This window comes from Lethenteron reissneri, chromosome 28 (genome assembly GCF_015708825.2).
Source record: "Lethenteron reissneri isolate LAM-NWPU_2019-01 chromosome 28, ASM1570882v1, whole genome shotgun sequence".
Classification (NCBI taxonomy): Eukaryota; Metazoa; Chordata; class Hyperoartia; order Petromyzontiformes; family Petromyzontidae; genus Lethenteron; species Lethenteron reissneri.
In genome coordinates, this window is record NC_083806.1 from 3,220,491 (window position 1) to 3,242,905 (window position 22,415).

The following is a 22,415-nucleotide window of genomic DNA, read 5'->3' on the forward strand; positions in this document are numbered from 1 at the left end:
AGCGATCCCCACACCCGCACACAGACATGCGCCATTTGAAACTAATTGCCGGTTATGTCACGAATGGGCGGTTGCGTTGATGTCAGGCTACGTGACCTTTCTATTCTTGCTTGGGGCAGTGTGTCCAGGAGCTCGATGGCAATGTCGAGGTCTGCTACTCGCCACGACGAGAGGGCTTCAGCAGACAGAGAGTTCGTGTCGCTGTTCCTCCTCCTCCTCCGTTGACGGAGTGCGGACCGCGGAGGGGTTTACTGTGCGGGTCCAGTGTGGCTTGCATGGCCGCAGTCGCAATGCTGCGGCTTGTTTGTAACGTGTTTCGATGGGTATCTGTGAATCTTCAAGGGCCTCTATGCGCTTCTGTGGGTCTAAAGGCATATTGATAGGTCTCCACGGGTTTACTACAGAGTTTAGTTCATAGCTATGGCTGCATGGCCAGTCACTCCGCTGTGCCGTGCCTTTCATTTTCCATGAATGAAGGCGACAAGGCCGTAATTATAATATATATTAAAATATGCTCAAAATGTCTCCCCAAATATATTGCTCTAAAATAGATTTCTGTTTATATGATTGTGGTTATGGTTGTACTTGATAAATCCCTCATCTCTGCCATTACATACAATGAAACAAGAAATGGTAAAAAAAACCAGAGCAATGTAATACAATGCACTATTAGACATTATTGTTAAAAATAAACACAAAGTCAATCCTATGTGTTCGTGAATTTAAAAAAAGTTTAGGCAGGAAATACCAGGAAATTCATTTAAAAATTTAGATTTTTTTCTGGGGGGGGGGGGACCCCCAGACACCCCTGGAAGATTTGGTCCCCCCCCCCAAAGTTGACTCCATGGCTACGGCCTTGGAAGGCGATGTGCGCCGCAGCCTGTTGATGTCCTGATGCGACTGATGGTTCCACGAGGAGTGCCAGAGCCAGGAGGTTGCGCTGTGTGGGGTCTCATACGAGGTGTTCATTCTCGATATCTGCGCTCTTCCACTGCTCGTCAGCGTCCTTTCGGATCTGGCTGAGATTCTGGGATGGCGACGGCGGCGTGACCCCACAGGGGGACATCCGAGGTCTTGAGTTGGTTAATGGAACACTTAAAGAGTAGAACAGACAGGCAAAACAAAGACAAACATTCCACATGGAGCCTTCACAGACTGTTGGGGAAAGTTCTGTTAGCGAGCACCTATGCAGGCCAGAACCAAGGGGGCAGGTGGTCAGCACCACGCCCGACCTTCTTTGTCTCCCTAGCGGCGATGTTTACACAGCGCAGCAGGTACTCATTTGAGGATGAGTCGACCTAAGGGAGGCCCAGAACCGGTTCGGATAATCGTCACCGGTGTTGGTCACGAGCATGGGTGGCCAAGTTCGTAGCGCAGCTCGCTAACCACTGCACCACCGCTCCCCACACACACGCGCGCGCGCGCTCAGAGGCGTGTACTCATCGTGCACGCGACCCATCCGAGCCACACGTGGCCGTCCCCGTGTCTCCCTGCGCTGACTCGGCAGAGAGCAAGAAGACCCCCTGGGGGAGGGCAGTGGAGGGGGCCACGACTCCCCAAGGGGCGGGGGGAGGAGTGTGCGGTGCAAGGGGGGGGGGCAGTCCCGTCCCCCCGTGTCCCGATGCCCTCGGTATGCCTGTAGTCCGCCCCGTCCGGCGAGTTTGTCCGTGTCCTTTGACATTTGATGTTGATGTGCAAACGCTCGTCCACTCGTGAGCGCCTCACCGAAGTCCCCTGACTCCTTTTCAGGGGGGTCCCGCGCCACGGTTTTGCAGTCGAGGGCGATCTTGGGAAATGTTGCCCATTTTGGCACCGTGGCGGCGTCGGCGCACAGTGTGGCCTCGCTCTTGCGAATGACGCCACCAAAATCTTCGACGCCCACCCGTGTAGCGGACGGCGCCTACCACACTCTTTGGTTCTTTCGGTAAAGTCACGTCGGTATAAAATAAAATAAATTACGACGTTTCGGGCCCAACACAAGCGTCCGTGTGTTGCGCCCGAAACGTCGTGATTTATTTTATTTTCTACCTACGTGACTTTACCGAAAGAACCAAAGAGTATGGATTCCTGCAGTCACGAAAGCTTCAAATCAAGACGGCGCCTACCACGTTACGGTCAATGCGCCCGCGGTATTAACCGGGTCGGCCGCCGGATTTATTTTGTTCGAACCGCGAAAACCCTCGACTACAAGAGGCGAGCGAGTGAGCGAGCGCGCTGCCGCTGGTACGCGTCACGATTGTCCCCGCGATGCCCCGTGGCTTACATGAACACCTCGAGAGGTGATGGACTTCCACAGCCTCGCTTCGAACCGCGCCGTGTTTCGCTCTGCGCAGGAGCGACACCTGTGGGTGGGTTCGCGATCCCGCGTCGCTCTCCTGCCACCTCGGTGGTTGTCGGGACACTCCGACCCGTGTTGCGTGTTGCGTTGTCCCAATTCGGTACGCGGTGGAGCTGAGACTACCAAATCGCGACGCCAAAACGGCCCAGAAACCGGGGATGAAACCCAGGCTTCTTGTCAGCGCCTCTGACAGCCATTGTGACCCCCCCCCGCCCCCCACTCCCTCACTCAGAGACCCGGCAACATAGGACTGAGTCAGGATTCTTAGCCGTGCTGGGTCAAAGCCCCTGAGCCCAGACAATACGATCCGCCCGAGAGAGACGCCCAGCCGCTGGGCTCGAACCCAGGCGCTCGGCGGTGGGGGGGGGGGTGGTGGTGGCTCCGAACAGGCCATTATGAACCCATCGAGTCCCTGGGGGGGGGGCCCTCTTCATTGGCGGACGACGACGACGCGATCGAAGCTGCCCTACCTGGGACGGCAGCAGACATCGGCAATCCCGACCGGGTCCAAGAACCCCGTCACAGTCGGTCCCCCCCCCCCCCCCCTCCGGCCTGATCCCCCGGGGAGCTGGCGGCGAGGGGATGAGAGATGCCCTCTGTCTGTGTCGACAACGCGCGCCGCTGTCACCAGCAGCAGCAGCAGCACTGCGACACGTGTCGTCGCGCGGCGTGGGAGTCCGCGGGGTGACGAGCCGGGAGACGTGTGGACGAGGTGCGCCCCTCTCTCTCTCTCTGGGTGGCTGGGTGGATATTCGCGAAATGTTTTGAAAAGAAATCGTCTGACACCGGAGATGTTTAATCCGTGCTGTTCTGTACGTTTGAGATTAAGCCCGCAGACTCACGCCACGTGGGAGGGGAGGATGGGGGGAGGGAGGATGGGGGGGAGGGGCTCGCCCCCACCCTCCCCCTCTCACCTCCGCCCCCCCTATTGCACCCCCTCGCCCTTCCCCGCTTTGGTACGAGGGCACGTGGACTGCACAGGGGGGGGGGGCACTGCCGCTTGAGTGGGGGGCTGCAGGAGGGGCGGGAGGGGGGCTCCCGGTGCATGGTAGGGGGAGGGGGTCCCCCCAGGTGGTGCCACAGGGGGGCAGGGGGGGATTACTATTGCCCCCCCCCTCTCCACCTGTTAAGACTCCGTGGAGGCAAACAGTCGAATAGCCCCCTACCCCCACCTTGCCCCGCCCCTCTCCTCCTCCTCCCCCCTGGATCCGCGTGGCTGTGAGCTGCAGCGCGGTTTGGTGGACCGGGCGGGGATGTCCCGGGCCAGGCGAGTGAGGCGACGTGGCCGCAGGGCACACGCCGACTCGGCCGAGACTGAGTCGGCAGAGGCCGCGGCGTTGACTCCCCGCGGCCTCGGAGAGAGACGATGTCAAGCCGAGGGCGGTCCCAGCGCACTGCATTCCGTGTGAGCACGCGAGAGAGTTCGTGTAGAACAGGGGTGGGGAACGTCCGGCCCGCGGGTCGTATAGGGCCCCGCGAAATCATTTGGTGTGGACCTGCCAAGGCAACTAATTGCCGGTTAGCAGTTGCGAGTAGCAGCAACGTCACCAATACCAGCTCACATCACACGCCTCGCCAAAGAGAAGCAGTTCCAGCCATCGCATTAGGGGTGAGTTAATTAAATGTTTGACCAAATATAACAGGCACATTTTTAAGTTGATAATTTTGTATGGCCCGCGAATGATGTTGTAAATGTCCAAATGGCCCTTGGCAGAAAAAAGGTTCCCCACCCCTGGTGTCGAATCTGATTTTCTCACGACCGACCCGGTTCGCCGCAAAGAATCGAAAGCAAAACAAATAAGTACAGCCGTGACTTGAAGAGCAATCGTAACAAAAACCACTGCGTTCACGCAAAGTGATCTCAACAAAAATTGCATAAAACACAAACCAAAGCTGAATATTACTGGGAGGAACCACCTGGTTCCACCAGCCCACAGGGGATTATTGTGTCCGTCCGTCCGTCGTTAATTCAAAAATGGGAGGGGTGGGGCTGGGTGGAGAGGGGAGGGTGGGGAGGGGCTGGGTGGGGAGGGTGGGGCTGGGTGGGGAGGGGAGGGTGGGGCTGGGTGGGGGTGGGAGGAGAGGGGCTGGGTGGGGAGGGGCTGGTCACCCCGTGGTGCCCTTATAAAACTCAACGTTTAACCTACTCACACCGGCTTGTGCCTGCCCTCACAGTCGGGCATATTTGCGGAATACACCACGCCGCCGTTGACCCTGGCCATGGACCGAGCAACCCAACGTTCCGACCAGCTCCCTCCGCAGGAATGTGTTTAAATCCCTCTGCGGCGTAATCAGCTCGGGGCACATCACGAACCTCAGAACTACGCCACGGGAGCGGCGCACGTGCGGGTATGCGGGACACCGCGCGGCTCGCAGCTTGGCCACAACAACAACAAGCGCCATTCGCCACTGAGTGGCGGTGACGTCACCACAGCGCTTGTGCCAGGCTAGGTGCACTTTAAAGTGTCGAATGCCCGCTTGCAGGAGGTCACGGGACCTCCTGCAAGCGGAGACCCACAGGTGCCATGGGTCGACTGACTCAGATGACTGGCTGATGCACCACCTACGCCCCCTACTGCGCCGATTTGCTGTGCTTTATCCACCCGGCGCCCCGCTCGTTGTTGTGAGCGTCGCTCCTCTGCCCTCCGTTGTTGCTGGAGGGCTTCTGCCTCCAACTGTCCAATAGCAGCGTCCTTCACGAGCCTCCTCCACAGAGGCCGATCTTGACACCGCTGGTACCAGTCATCGGCAAGTCCACTCAGCTCCACGTCCTCCTGTACCACATCGTTCCATCTCTTCCCTAGCCAATACCGCTCCCGTTTAGCCCCCTCTATCCGGCCGAACAAAACCTACTTAGGCATGCGGTGACCGGGCACGCGGGCTACACACACAACCACGTGTGGTTATTTATACATCACATTCGTTACAAACTAAAGGCAGATTAATCTGATTTTAAAGGTCACCTTGTTTATGTAACTCGTTGACCCGCCCCGCTCTGGACATCTGCGACAAAGAGCGCCATCGGATTCGTCTGTTCGTGTCTCAGTCCGCTTGTCCTGCTGATGGTTGCGGTGGCGGCAGCAGCGTGCTGAGTCTGGCGCTCCAGAACCCCCTTTGCCTGGCGACAGACTCTAGCTCTACATTACTATACACGACTACACTACTATACACTACACTATACACTACACTATACACTACACTATACACTACTACACACTACTACACACTACTACACTATACACTACACTATACATTACTATACACTACTATACACTACACTATACACTACAATACACTACTACACTATACGCTACTATACACTACACTATACACTACAATACACTACAATACACTACTACACACTACTACACTATACACTACTATACACTACACTATACACTACAATACACTACTACACACTACTATACACTACACTATACACTACTATACACTACTACACTATACACTATTATCCACTACACTATACACTACACTATACACTACTATACACTACTATACACTACACTATACATTACTACACACTACTATACTATACACTACTATACACTACACTATACACTATGATACACTACACTATACACTACTATACACTACACTATACACTACACTATACACTACTATACACTACACTACACACTACACTATGCACTACTATACACTACACTACACACTACACTATGCACTACTATACACTACACTATACACTACACTATACACTACTATACACTACTATACACTACACTATACACTACACTATACACTACTATACACTACACTACACACTACACTATGCACTACTATACACTACACTATACACTACACTATACACTACTATACACTACTATACACTACACTATACACTATGATACACTACACTATACACTACTATACACTACACTATACACTACTATACACTACACTATACACTATGATACACTACACTATACACTACTATACACTAATTCTAGATTTGAAGCTTTCGTGACTGTAATGATTCATATTCTTAGGTTTTTTCGGTAAAGTCACGTAGGTAAAAACAATAAAAAGTAAAATAAAATAAAAATCACGACGTTTCGGAGGCAACACAAGCTTCCGTCTTCAGGTGGTACCGTCACAGCCACGACAGCTGTATCAAGTAAATGAGAGATTGCAGGCGCTACCACTCCGTTTATATAATGGTTCGGAGAAGGTGGTGGGGCAAGGGCCGCATACTGTTTATTAATATGGTAAGGTGAGGCTTAAGACTAAGAATAGACTGCATAACAAAGGCTGAGCCTTTGTTATGGAGAGGTGCGGTTTGTGACTCAACCTGTAACAGGGAGACCACCACTAAACATGGTACAACTGTGATGGTTGTCTGTCAAATAAGATTGGCAAATAAGTGTAGTTAAATCTTTTTTGCATGGTTAATCACATCTTTCCAATGATTACTCAGTTTGTAACCGTCATCACGGTTGAAATTATGTCTGTGTTTGTATATTTGTATGGCTTCGTGTACAAACCTTTGATGGTAGCCAGGAGGTTTGCAGAGAACCTTGGTCTCGGAAAATACAATTTCATGAGAGTCCACCGAGTTGTAGCAATGATCGGCAACGGCCGAAGAATCAGTTCTGCCGTGTTTCAGATCTGACTTGTGCTCGCGGACACGATCAGAAACATGACGTTTCGTTTCTCCAATGTAGCAATCACCACAAATGCAATTTAATTTGTAGACTCCAGGATACTGTAAGTCAGGAACGACATCCTTCACAGATGGAATCAAATCACGGATTTTATGCACTGTACTGAATCGGACTTGGATCTTATGTTTGTTTAGAATTTTGGAGATCTTTTTGGTCACGCCTGCTATGTATGGCAACGTGATAGTTTTGGTCGGAGTTTTATGTGGCTGTTTCTGTATGGTGGGAGAAACAGCTTGGCGGATTGTGCGGTCAGAGTATCCGTTCATCCTGAGGGCCCGATGTACATGTCTTAATTCACCGGCCAGGTGGTGTTGGTCAGAAATGCCATGGGCTCTGTGGTATAGCGTTTTGATGAGAGAATTCTTTTGAAATGGGTGGTGGTGGGAATCCGGTTTCAAGTAGGAATCTGTGTGGGTGGCTTTCCTGTAGACAGAATGTCCCAAGGATCCGTCAGGCCTCCTCTCAAACAGAATATCCAAGAATGGTAGTTTACCGTCTTTCTCCACTTCCATGGTGAATCGGATGGATGGGTGTCTAGAATTGATGTGGTCCAAGAAGTGGTTCAATGCTGGGAGGCCATGTGGCCAGATGACGAAAGTGTCGTCCACATACCTCTTCCACAAGGAAGGACGCAGGGTGGATGTCTGGATGGCGTCTGATTCAAACTTTTCCATGAACATGTTGGCTATAACTGGTGACAAGGGGGAGCCCATAGGGGTACCCTCATTCTGTTTGTAGAAGGTGCCATTCCAGGTAAATGAAGTGTTGGTGAGGCAATGCCTAACCAGCGCAGGTACATCAGAATTCAATCCATGTTGGACTAAGTCCTCAATAATTGTTAGGGTGTCCGGTATTGGGACTTTGGTGAACAAATATACTACATCAAAGCTGACGAGGATGTCATCAGGAGATAGTACCATGTCCTTAACCATAGAGACTAATTGGGTTGAGTTGAGTACTGCCGAAGAGGTCTTGCCTGTGAAGGGGAGCAGAGTATCTGATAGAAAACGGGCTAGTTTGTACGTAGGAGAGTTTATACTATACACTACACTATGCACTACTATACACTACACTATACACTAAACTATACACTACTATACACTACACTATACACTATGATACACTACACTATACACTACTACACTACACTATACACTACTATACACTACACTATACACTACTATACACTACACTACACACTACACTATGCACTACTATACACTACACTATACACTACTATACACTATACACTACTATACACTACACTATACACTATGGTACACTACACTATACACTACTATACACTACACTATACCCTACTATACACTACACTATACACTACACTATACACTACTATACACTACTATATACATTACTATACACTACACTATACACTACACTATACACTACACTATACACTACTATACACTACGCTCTACACTACACTATACACTACACTATACACTACACTACACACTACTATACACTACACTATACATTACACTATACACTACACTATACACTACTATACACTACTATCCTACACTATACACCACTATACACTACACTATACACTACACTATACACTACACTATACACTACTATACACTACACTATACACGTTGTCTGGGCCGCCTTAGGTGTCTTCGCCCAGTGGCAGCAGACGAAGGCGGAGGGGCGATTCCAGTACGGCAGGAAGGGGGCTCCTCGGATTATTCCAAAAAAATCTGATTATGACCCTCTAACCCGGGCAAATTGAGGCCCCTTTCGTCACTGAGTCACGGCAGATCGGGGAAGGGGTGCCCTCATGTCTTAGCCTACAGCGCCCTCTTACGGCAGGGCCGCGAGTGGTCGCACTCGAAGTTTCAAGGAGCTAAAGTTGACGTTCTAAGCAGCAGGCGAGAACTCTAGCGAGCAAGGCGAGAGAAGTTTGCATTCCGACTGCAGGTATTGTGGTCTATGCAAACATGACGCCTCGTAAAAAAAGGTGTCAGTTTTGTTACCAGATAAAAGGGTAAAAAAAACAATTATCATATGTTTTACTGGCAAATGAGGTACCAATGGTGTAAATGCTTACCCCGAGGTCTCATACTCTGATGGTGCATTGTCTTTGAGTTGTGCGCCTTTTGGCGTCATCTGTTCCAACCCATGTGAGACTAGGCTCTAAGGAAAGCTGTCTCGGGTGTGGACCAATCAACTTCAAGGACAGTGCATACATTATCAGAGTTATGTTTTTTGTTTGCGTTATGACTGCAGGTATTGTGGTCTATGCAAACATGACTGCTCGTAAAAAAGGTGTCAGTTTTGTTGCCAGATTAAAGGGTAAAAAAACAATTATCAAGGTGAGAGAGTCTGCTTTGTGAGAGTGACCTGGGGCATGAGTCTGCTGCCAGTAGCAGCGGGTGATGACTGCTGCTGCCGCTGCTGTGTGTGATCCCAATTGAGTAATCTGCGGTGTCATTTGCGAACTTGGCTATAAGGACGACGCCGTGGCGAGATGTTAACGCCCTCGCTTGGTATACAGGAGGTCGTCAGTTCGATCCCAACCCCGACGCCTGTATATTTGGGGTTTGTATATCCTCCCCGTGGTCGCGTAGATTTTTCTCCGGGGGCTCCGGGTTTTCCCTCCACATTTAGAACCACGCGTTTAGAATATTTGGCTGTTATTCATTCTCACACGATAGGACACTTCGTTGAGCTATCATTTGTGGCCAGGTCGCTTGTGAAAAAAAGCTACGTAACTCAGTGGGGCCCTTACTTGGTGAAACAAAAACACTTTAGTTCGATTGTCCACCCTCACGCCAGGACGCAGTGGCCTGGTCGAGCGAACGACATCAAGGTGCTCTTAACGTCCCACCGTGAGTCGGACGGCGCGAAGTATGATCACCGCTAGCATCCAGCATTCACCAGGGCGGCCGCTTAATTCTAACCGTGAACCTCTGCAAGGAGCGTGGAATGCGCTGGTCCTGGGGCCACTGCATCACCATGCGCGTGGCGTCTGAGCCCCCCCTCCCCCACGTTGACCCCCACCTGTAAAATTACGTCACCACCAATGGGTTTCCTCGCCGTCACCATGGAACAGCAGTGGTCTGAGTTCGATGATTGCCGGTCACGACTAACATCAGTAGCGCGAGATATCTTGATCGGTCCGGCGACAACCCACGCTGAGCCGGCGTGGTGAAGTATGGTCAAAACAACCTCAATGACCAACACGACGTGGGGAGGTCTTCATACAGCAGTGGCTTGAGAATGGGCAATTTAATTCATGGCTAGATTATAACCGCTCTTTGCGATTCGCGTCGGAACCTCTGTTCCTTCCCACGCGGTATTAGATATTGAGGTGTGAGCTGGCGAGTGGGTTGGTGAGTGAGCTTGTGAGTGAGCTGGTGAGTGAGCAGGTGAGTGAGCTGGTGAGTGAGCTGGTGAGTGAGATGGTGAGTGAGCTGGTGAGTGGGTTGGTGAGTGAGCTGGTGAGTGAGCTGCTGAGTGAGCTGGTGAGTGAGATGGCGAGTGAGATGGTGAGTGAGCTGGTGAGTGGGTTGGTGAGTGAGCTGGTGAGTGAGCTGGTGAGTGAGCTGGTGAGTGGGTTGGTGAGTGAGCTGGTGAGTGAGCTGGTGAGTGAGCTGGTGAGTGAGATGGTGAGTGAGCTGGTGAGTGAGATGGTGAGTGAGGTGGTGAGTGGGTTGGTGAGTGAGATGGTGAGTGAGATGGTGGGTGAGTGAGATGGTGAGTGGGTGAGTGCGCTGGTGAGTGAGCTGGTGAGTGAGATGGTGAGTGAGCTGGTGAGTGAGATGGTGAGTGAGATGGTGAGTGAGATGGTGAGTGAGGTGGTGAGTGGGTTGGTGAGTGAGATGGTGAGTGAGATGGTGAGTGAGATGGTGGGTGAGTGAGATGGTGAGTGGGTGAGTGCGCTGGTGAGTGAGCTGGTGAGTGAGATGATGAGTGATCTGGTGAGTGAGATGATGAGTGATCTGGTGAGTGAGATGGTGAGTGAGATGGTGAGGGTACCATCCGTGGGGTTGGCGAACTCCTTGGGCACGCTGGCCCCCAGCTCCACGGGTTCGAGTCCATCCCCTAAGCCCTCGATCTCCACCTCGTCCTCGATCGAGAATTCGCTCTCCCCCGTGCGCCGGAACTTGACCACCCTGCAAACATGCGCATCGAGTAGGAGACGAATGAAACTCTCCCCACGTATTGCCCTTGCAGACTGTCGGGGCGAGTGCTGTTAGCGAGTAGCACATATGAAGGCCGGCATGGCCTTCATCGGTGCTACTAGGGGGTGGGTGGGTGGCCAGCACCACGCCTGGCTTCCTCTGTCTCCCTCGTGGTGATGTTTACACATCGCACCAAGTACTTAGTTGAGGCTGAGTCGACCTAGAGGAGTTCCAGGACTGTTTCAGATAATCATAAGTGTGGTTGGCCCTGAGCGCCAATAGAACTCGGGTCGCCAGGTTTGTAGCGCAGCACGCCAACCACAGCACCACTGCTCCCCATTCGTGTCACACACCTGCCCACACACCTGCCCACACACCTGCCCACGCACCTGCCCACGCACCTGCCCACGCACCTGCCCACACACCTGCCCACACACCTGCCCACACACCTGCCCGCACACCTGCCCCACATGCCTGCCCACACACCTGCCTACACACCTGCCCACACGCCTGCCCACACACCTGTCCACACACCTGGCCACACACCTGCCCACTCACCTGCCTACACACCTGCCCGCACACCTGCCCACACACCTGCCCACACACCTGCCAACACACCTGCCCACACGCCTGCCCACACACCTGCCCACACGCCTGCCCACACACCTGTCCACACACCTGGCGACACACCTGCCCGCACACCTGCCCGCACACCTGCCCGCACACCTGCCCGCACACCTGCCAACACGCCTGCCCACACGCCTGCCCACACACCTGCCCGCACACCTGCCCGCACACCTGCCTGCACACCTGCCCACACACCTGCCCACACACCTGCCCACACCCTGCCCGCACACCTGCCCACACACCTGCCCACACACCTGCCCACACACCTGCCCGCACACCTGCCCGCACACCTGCCTGCACACCTGCCCACACACCTGCCCACACACCTGCCCACACACCTGCCCACACCCTGCCCGCACACCTGCCCACACACCTGCCCACACACCTGCCCACACACCTGTCTACACACCTGCCCACACGCCTGCCCACACGCCTGCCCACACACCTGCCCACACACCTGCCCACACACCTGCCCGCACACCTGCCTACACACCTGCCCCACACACCTGCCCGCACAACTACACACACACCTGCCCCACACACTTGCCCACACACCTGCCTACACACCTGCCCACACACCTGCCCACACACCTGCCCACACACGTGCGTACACACCTGCCCACACACATGTTCACACACCTGCCCGCACACCTGCCCGCACACCTGCCCACACACCTGCCCACACACCTGCCCACACACCTGCCCGCACACCTGCCCGCACACCTGCCTGCACACCTGCCCACACACCTGCCCACACACCTGCCCACACACCTGCCCACACCCTGCCCGCACACCTGCCCACACACCTGCCCACACACCTGCCCACACACCTGTCTACACACCTGCCCACACGCCTGCCCACACGCCTGCCCACACACCTGCCCACACACCTGCCCACACACCTGCCCGCACACCTGCCTACACACCTGCCCCACACACCTGCCCGCACACCTACACACACACCTGCCCCACACACTTGCCCACACACCTGCCTACACACCTGCCCACACACCTGCCCACACACCTGCCCACACAACTGCCCACACACCTGCCCACACACGTGCGTACACACCTGCCCACACACATGTTCACACACCTGCCCGCACACCTGCCCGCACACATGCCCACACACCTGCCCGCACACCTGCCCACACACCTGCCCACACACCTGCCCACACACCTGCCCACACACCTGCCCACACACACGTTCACACACCTGCCTACATACCTGCCCACACACCTGCCCACACACATGTTCACACATCTGCCCACACACCTGCCCACACACCTGCCTACACACCTGCCCACACACATGTTCACACACCTGCCCACACACCTGCCCACACACCTACCCACACACCTGCCTCACATGCCTGCCCACACACCTGCCCACACACCTGCCAACACACCTGCCCACACACCTGCCCACACGCCTGCCCACACGCCTGCCCACACACCTGCCCACACACCTGCCCACACACCTGCCCACACACCTGTCTACACACCTGCCCACACACCTGCCCGCACACATGTTCACACACCTGCCCACACACCTGCCCACACACCTGCCCACACACCTGCCCACACACCTGCCCACACACCTGCCCGCACACCTGCCTACACACCTGCCCCACACACCTGCCCGCACACCTACACACACACCTGCCCCACACACTTGCCCACACACCTGCCTACACACCTGCCCACACACCTGCCCACACACCTGCCCACACACCTGCCCACACACGTGCGTATACACCTGCCCACACACATGTTCACACACCTGCCCGCACACCTGCCCACACACCTGCCCACACACCTGCCCACACACCTGCCCGCACACCTGCCCGCACACCTGCCTGCACACCTGCCCACACACCTGCCCACACACCTGCCCACACCCTGCCCGCACACCTGCCCACACACCTGCCCACACACCTGCCCACACACCTGTCTACACACCTGCCCACACGCCTGCCCACACGCCTGCCCACACACCTGCCCACACACCTGCCCACACACCTGCCCGCACACCTGCCTACACACCTGCCCCACACACCTGCCCGCACACCTACACACACACCTGCCCCACACACTTGCCCACACACCTGCCTACATACCTGCCCACACACCTGCCCACACACCTGCCCACACAACTGCTCACACACCTGCCCACACACGTGCGTACACACCTGCCCACACACATGTTCACACACCTGCCCGCACACCTGCCCGCACACCTGCCCACACACCTGCCCGCACACCTGCCCACACACCTGCCCACACACCTGCCCACACACCTGCCCACACACCTGCCCACACACCTGCCTACATACCTGCCCACACACCTGCCCACACACATGTTCACACATCTGCCCACACACCTGCCCACACACCTGCCTACACACCTGCCCACACACATGTTCACACACCTGCCCACACACCTGCCCACACACCTACCCACACACCTGCCTCACATGCCTGCCCACACACCTGCCCACACACCTGCCAACACACCTGCCCACACACCTGCCCACACGCCTGCCCACACGCCTGCCCACACACCTGCCCACACACCTGCCCACACACCTGCCCGCACACCTGCCCGCACACCTTCCCACACACCTGCCCACACACCTGTCTACACACCTGCCCACACACCTGCCCGCACACATGTTCACACACCTGCCCACACACCTGCCCACACACCTGCCCACACACCTGCCCACACACCTGTCCACACACGTGCGTACACACCTGCCCACACACATGTTCACACACCTGCCCGCACACCTGCCCGCACACCTGCCCACACACCTGCCCACACACCTGCCCACACACCTGCCCGCACACCTGCCTGCACACCTGCCCACACACCTGCCCACACACCTGCCCACACACCTGCCCACACCCTGCCCGCACACCTGCCCACACACCTGCCCACACACCTGTCTACACACCTGCCCACACGCCTGCCCACACGCCTGCCCACACACCTGCCCACACACCTGCCCACACACCTGCCCACACCCCTGCCTACACACCTGCCCCACACACCTGCCCGCACACCTACACACACACCTGCCCCACACACTTGCCCACACACCTGCCCACACACCTGCCCACACACCTGCCCACACACCTGCCAACACACCTGCCCACACACCTGCCCACACACGTGCGTACACACCTGCCCACACACATGTTCACACAACTGCCCGCACACCTGCCCGCACACCTGCCCACACACCTGCCCGCACACCTGCCCACACACCTGCCCACACACCTGCCCACACACCTGCCCACACACCTGCCCACACACCTGCCTACATACCTGCCCACACACCTACCCACACACATGTTCACACATCTGCCCACACACCTGCCCACACACCTGCCTACACACCTGCCCACACACATGTTCACACACCTGCCCACACACCTGCCCACACACTGCCCACACACCTGCCTCACATGCCTGCCCACACACCTGCCCACACACCTGCCAACACACCTGCCCACACACCTGCCCACACGCCTGCCCACACGCCTGCCCACACACCTGCCCACACACCTGCCCACACACCTGCCCGCACACCTGCCCGCACACCTTCCCACACACCTGCCCACACACCTGTCTACACACCTGCCCACACACCTGCCCGCACACATGTTCACACACCTGCCCACACACCTGTCTACACACCTGCCCACACACCTGCCCACACACCTGCCCACACACCTGTCCACACACCTGCCCACACACCTGCCCACACACCTGCCCACACACCTGCGCACACACCTGCCCACACACCTGCCCACACACCTGCCCACACACCTGCCCACACACCTGCCCACACACGTGCGTACACACCTGCCCACACACATGTTCACACACCTGCCCGCACACCTGCCCGCACACCTGCCCACACACCTGCCCGCACACCTGCCCACACACCTGCCCACACACCTGCCCACACACCTGCCCACACACCTGCCTACATACCTGCCCACACACCTACCCACACACATGTTCACACATCTGCCCACACACCTGCCCACACACCTGCCTACACACCTGCCCACACAAATGTTCACACACCTGCCCACACACCTGCCCACACACCTGCCCACACACCTGCCTCACATGCCTGCCCACACACCTGCCCACACACCTGCCAACACACCTGCCCACACACCTGCCCACACGCCTGCCCACACGCCTGCCCACACACCTGCCCACACACCTGCCCACACACCTGCCCGCACACCTGCCCGCACACCTTCCCACACACCTGCCCACACACCTGTCTACACACCTGCCCACACACCTGCCCGCACACATGTTCACACACCTGCCCACACACCTGTCTACACACCTGCCCACACACCTGCCCACACACCTGCCCACACACCTGTCCACACACCTGCCCACACACCTGCACACACACCTGCCCACACACCTGCGCACACACCTGCCCACACACCTGCCCGCACACCTGCCCACACACCTGCCCACACACCTGCGCACACACCTGCCCACACACATGTTCACACACCTGCCCGCACACCTGCCCGCACACCTGCCCACACACCTGCCCACACACCTGCGCACACACCTGCCCACACACCTGCCCGCACACCTGCCCACACACCTGCCCACACACCTGCCCACACACCTGTCCACACACGTGCCCACACACCTGCCCGCACACCTGCCCACACACCTGCCCACACACCTGCCCGCACACCTGCCCGCACACCTGCCTGCACACCTGCCCACACCCTGCCCGCACACCTGCCCACACACCTGCCCACACACCTGCCCGCACACCTGCCTACACACCTGCCCCACACACCTGCCCGCACACCTACACACACACCTGCCCCACACACTTGCCCACACACCTGCCTACACACCTGCCCACACACCTGCCCACACACCTGCCCACACACCTGCCCACACACCTGCCCACACACGTGCGTACACACCTGCCCACACACATGTTCACACACCTGCCCGCACACCTGCCCGCACACCTGCCCACACACCTGCCCGAACACCTGCCCACACACCTGCCCACACACCTGCCCACACACCTGCCCACACACCTCCCTACATACCTGCCCACACACCTACCCACACACATGTTCACACATCTGCCCACACACCTGCCCACACACCTGCCTACACACCTGCCCACACACATGTTCACACACCTGCCCACACACCTGCCCACACACCTGCCCACACACCTGCCTCACATTCCTGCCCACACACCTGCCCACACACCTGCCCACACACCTGCCCACACGCCTGCCCACACGCCTGCCCACACACCTGCCCACACACCTGCCCGCACACCTGCCCGCACACCTTCCCGCACACCTGCCCACACACCTGTCTACACACCTGCCCACACACCTGCCCGCACACATGTTCACACACCTGCCCACACACCTGCCCCACACACCTGCCCACACACCTGTCTACACACCTGCCCACACACCTGCCCACACACCTGCCCACACACCTGTCCACACACCTGCCCACACACCTGTCCACACACCTGCCCACACACCTGCGCACACACCTGCCCACACACCTGCCCGCACACCTGCCCACACACCTGCCCACACACCTGCGCACACACCTGCCCACACACATGTTCACACACCTGCCCGCACACCTGCCCGCACACCTGCCCACACACCTGCCCACACACCTGCGCACACACCTGCCCACACACCTGCCCGCACACCTGCCTACACACCTGCCCCACACACCTGCCCACACACCTGTCCACACACGTGCCCACACACCTGCCCGCACACCTGCCCACACACCTGCCCACACACCTGCCCGCACACCTGCCCGCACACCTGCCTGCACACCTGCCCACACCCTGCCCGCACACCTGCCCACACACCTGCCCACACACCTGCCCACACACCTGCCCGCACACCTGCCTACACACCTGCCCCACACACCTGCCCGCACACCTACACACACACCTGCCCCACACACTTGCCCACACACCTGCCTACACACCTGCCACACACACCTGCCCACACACCTGCACACACACCTGCCCACACACCTGCCCACACACGTGCGTACACACCTGCCCACACACATGTTCACACACCTGCCCGCACACCTGCCCGCACACCTGCCCACACACCTGCCCGAACACCTGCCCACAAACCTGCCCACACACCTGCCCACACACCTGCCCACACACCTCCCTACATACCTGCCCACACACCTACCCACACACATGTTCACACATCTGCCCACACACCTGCCCACACACCTGCCTACACACCTGCCCACACACATGTTCACACACCTGCCCACACACCTGCCCACACACCTGCCCACACACCTGCCTCACATTCCTGCCCACACACCTGCCCACACACCTGCCCACACACCTGCCCACACGCCTGCCCACACGCCTGCCCACACACCTGCCCACACACCTGCCCGCACACCTGCCCGCACACCTTCCCGCACACCTGCCCACACACCTGTCTACACACCTGCCCACACACCTGCCCGCACACATGTTCACACACCTGCCCACACACCTGCCCCACACACCTGCCCACACACCTGTCTACACACCTGCCCACACACCTGCCCACACACCTGCCCACACACCTGTCCACACACCTGCCCACACACCTGCCCACACACCTGCCCACACACCTGCCCACACACCTGCCCGCACACCTGCCCACACACCTGCCCACACACCTGCGCACACACCTGCCCACACACATGTTCACACACCTGCCCGCACACCTGCCCGCACACCTGCCCACACACCTGCCCACACACCTGCGCACACACCTGCCCACACACCTGCCCGCACACCTGCCCACACACCTGCCCACACACCTGCCCACACACCTGTCCACACACGTGCCTACACACGTGCCCACACACCTGCCCACACACCTGAGCACACACCTGCCCGCACACCTGCCCGCACACCTGCCCACACACCTGCCCACATACCTGCCCACACACCTGCCCACACACATGTTCACACACCTGCCCGCACACCTGCCCGCACACCTGCCCACACACCTGCCCACACACCTGCGCACACACCTGCCCAACACCTGCCCGCACACCTGCCCACACACCTGCCCACACACCTGCCCACACACATGTTCACACACCTGCCCACACACCTGCCCACACACCTGCCCGCACACCTGCCTGCACACCTGCCCACACACCTGCCCACACACCTGCCCACACGCCTGCCCACACACCTGCCCACACACCTGCCCACACACCTGCCCGCACACCTGCCTACACACCTGCCCCACACACCTGCCCGCACACCTACACACACACCTGCCCCACACACTTGCCCACACACCTGCCTACACACCTGCCCACACACCTGCCCACACACCTGCCCACACACCTGCCCACACACCTGCCCACACACCTGCCCACACACGTGCGTACACACCTGCCCACACACATGTTCACACACCTGCCCGCACACCTGCCCGCACACCTGCCCACACACCTGCCCGCACACCTGCCCACACACCTGCCCACACACCTGCCCACACACCTGCCCACACACCTGCCTACATACCTGCCCACACCCCTACCCACACACATGTTCACACATCTGCCCACACACCTGCCCACACACCTGCCTACACACCTGCCCACACACATGTTCACACACCTGCCCACACACCTGCCCACACACCTGCCTCACATGCCTGCCCACACACCTGCCCACACACCTGCCAACACACCTGCCCACACACCTGCCCACACGCCTGCCCACACGCCTGCCCACACACCTGCCCACACACCTGCCCACACACCTGCCCGCACACCTGCCCGCACACCTTCCCACACACCTGCCCACACACCTGTCTACACACCTGCCCACACACCTGCCGGCACACATGTTCACACACCTGCCCACACACCTGTCTACACACCTGCCCACACACCTGCCCACACACCTGCCCACACACCTGTCCACATACCTGCCCACACACCTGCACACACACCTGCCCACACACCTGCGCACACACCTGCCCACACACCTGCCCGCACACCTGCCCACACACCTGCCCACACACCTGCGCACACACCTGCCCACACACATGTTCACACACCTGCCCGCACACCTGCCCGCACACCTGCCCACACACCTGCCCACACACCTGCGCACACACCTGCCCACACACCTGCCCACACACCTGCCCACACACCTGCCCACACACCTGTCCACACACGTGCCCACACACCTGCCCGCACACCTGCCCACACACCTGCCCACACACCTGCCCGCACACCTGCCCGCACACCTGCCTGCACACCTGCCCACACCCTGCCCGCACACCTGCCCACACACCTGCCCACACACCTGCCCACACACCTGCCCGCACACCTGCCTACACACCTGCCCCACACACCTGCCCGCACACCTACACACACACCTGCCCCACACACTTGCCCACACACCTGCCTACACACCTGCCCACACACCTGCCCACACACCTGCCCACACACCTGCCCACACACCTGTCCACACACGTGCGTACACACCTGCCCACACACATGTTCACACACCTGCCCGCACACCTGCCCGCACACCTGCCCACACACCTGCCCGCACACCTGCCCACACACCTGCCCACACACCTGCCCACACACCTGCCCACACACCTCCCTACATACCTGCCCACACACCTACCCACACACATGTTCACACATCTGCCCACACACCTGCCCACACACCTGCCTACACACCTGCCCACACACATGTTCACACACCTGCCCACACACCTGCCCACACACCTGCCCACACACCTGCCTCACATTCCTGCCCACACACCTGCCCACACACCTGCCCACACACCTGCCCACACGCCTGCCCACACGCCTGCCCACACACCTGCCCACACACCTGCCCGCACACCTTCCCGCACACCTGCCCACACACCTGTCTACACACCTGCCCACACACCTGCCCGCACACATGTTCACACACCTGCCCACACACCTGCCCCACACACCTGCCCACACACCTGTCTACACACCTGCCCACACACCTGCCCACACACCTGCCCACACACCTGTCCACACACCTACCCACACACCTGCCCACACACCTGCCCACACACCTGCGCACACACCTGCCCACACACCTGCCCGCACACCTGCCCACACACCTGCCCACACACCTGCGCACACACCTGCCCACACACATGTTCACACACCTGCCCGCACACCTGCCCGCACACCTGCCCACACACCTGCCCACACACCTGCGCACACACCTGCCCACACACCTGCCCGCACACCTGCCCACACACCTGCCCACACACCTGCCCACACACCTGTCCACACACGTGCCTACACACCTGCCCACACACCTGCCCACACACCTGAGCACACACCTGCCCGCACACCTGCCCGCACACCTGCCCACACACCTGCCCACATACCTGCCCACACACCTGCCCACACACATGTTCACACACCTGCCCGCACACCTGCCCGCACACCTGCCCACACACCTGCCCACACACCTGCGCACACACCTGCCCAACACCTGCCCGCACACCTGCCCACACACCTGCCCACACACCTGCCCACACACATGTTCACACACCTGCCCACACACCTGCCCGCACACCTGCCCACACACCTGCCCGCCACACCTGCCTACACACCTGCCCACACACCTGCCCACACACCTGCCCACACACCTGCCCACACACATGTTCACACACCTGCCTACACACCTGCCCACACACCTGCCCACACACATGTTCACACACCTGCCCACACACCTGCCCACACACCTGCCCACACACCTGCCCACACACCTGCCCACACACATGTTCACACACCTGCCCACACACCTGCCCACACACATGTTCACACACCTGCCCGCACACCTGCCCGCAGACCTGACCACACACCTGCCCACACACCTGCCCACACACCTGTCCACACACATGCCCACACACCTGCCCACACACCTGCCCACACACCTGCCCGCACACCTGCCCACACACCTGCCCGCACACCTGCCCACACACCTGCCCACACACCTGCCCACACAACTGTCTACACACCTGCCCACATACCTGCCCACACACATGTTCACACACCTGCCCGCACACCTGCCCGCACACCTGCCACACACCTGCCACACACCTGCCCACACACCTGCCCACATACATGTTCACACACCTGCCCGCACACCTGCCCACACACCTGCCACACACCTGCCACACACCTGCCACACACCTGCCCACACACCTGCCCACACACGTGCGTACACACCTGCCCACACACATGTTCACACACCTGCCCGCACACCTGCCCGCACACCTGCCCACACACCTGCCCGCACACCTGCCCACACACCTGCCCACACACCTGCCCACACACCTGTCCACACACCTCCCTACATACCTGCCCACACACCTACCCACACACATGTTCACACATCTGCCCACACACCTGCCCACACACCTGCCTACACACCTGCCCACACACATGTTCACACACCTGCCCACACACCT

The 22,415-nt window shown here is 58.2% G+C and overlaps 1 protein-coding gene across 3 annotated transcripts in view; it reads right to left on the reverse strand.

Moving 5' to 3' along the window:
* Window positions 1-22,415, reverse strand: part of SVOP (SV2 related protein) — a 41,026-nt gene that overhangs the window by 14,123 nt on the left and 4,488 nt on the right. Inside the window, exon 2 of one of the 3 annotated variants that reach the window (XM_061561773.1) lies at window positions 11,050-11,186. In XM_061561773.1, the coding sequence (XP_061417757.1) occupies window positions 11,050-11,186 (137 nt within the window). Of the gene's footprint in view, window positions 1-96; window positions 1,499-2,808; window positions 3,196-11,049; window positions 11,187-22,415 lie in introns of those variants that run through there. The other 2 variants (XM_061561774.1, XM_061561775.1) reach the window with 2 other exon arrangements.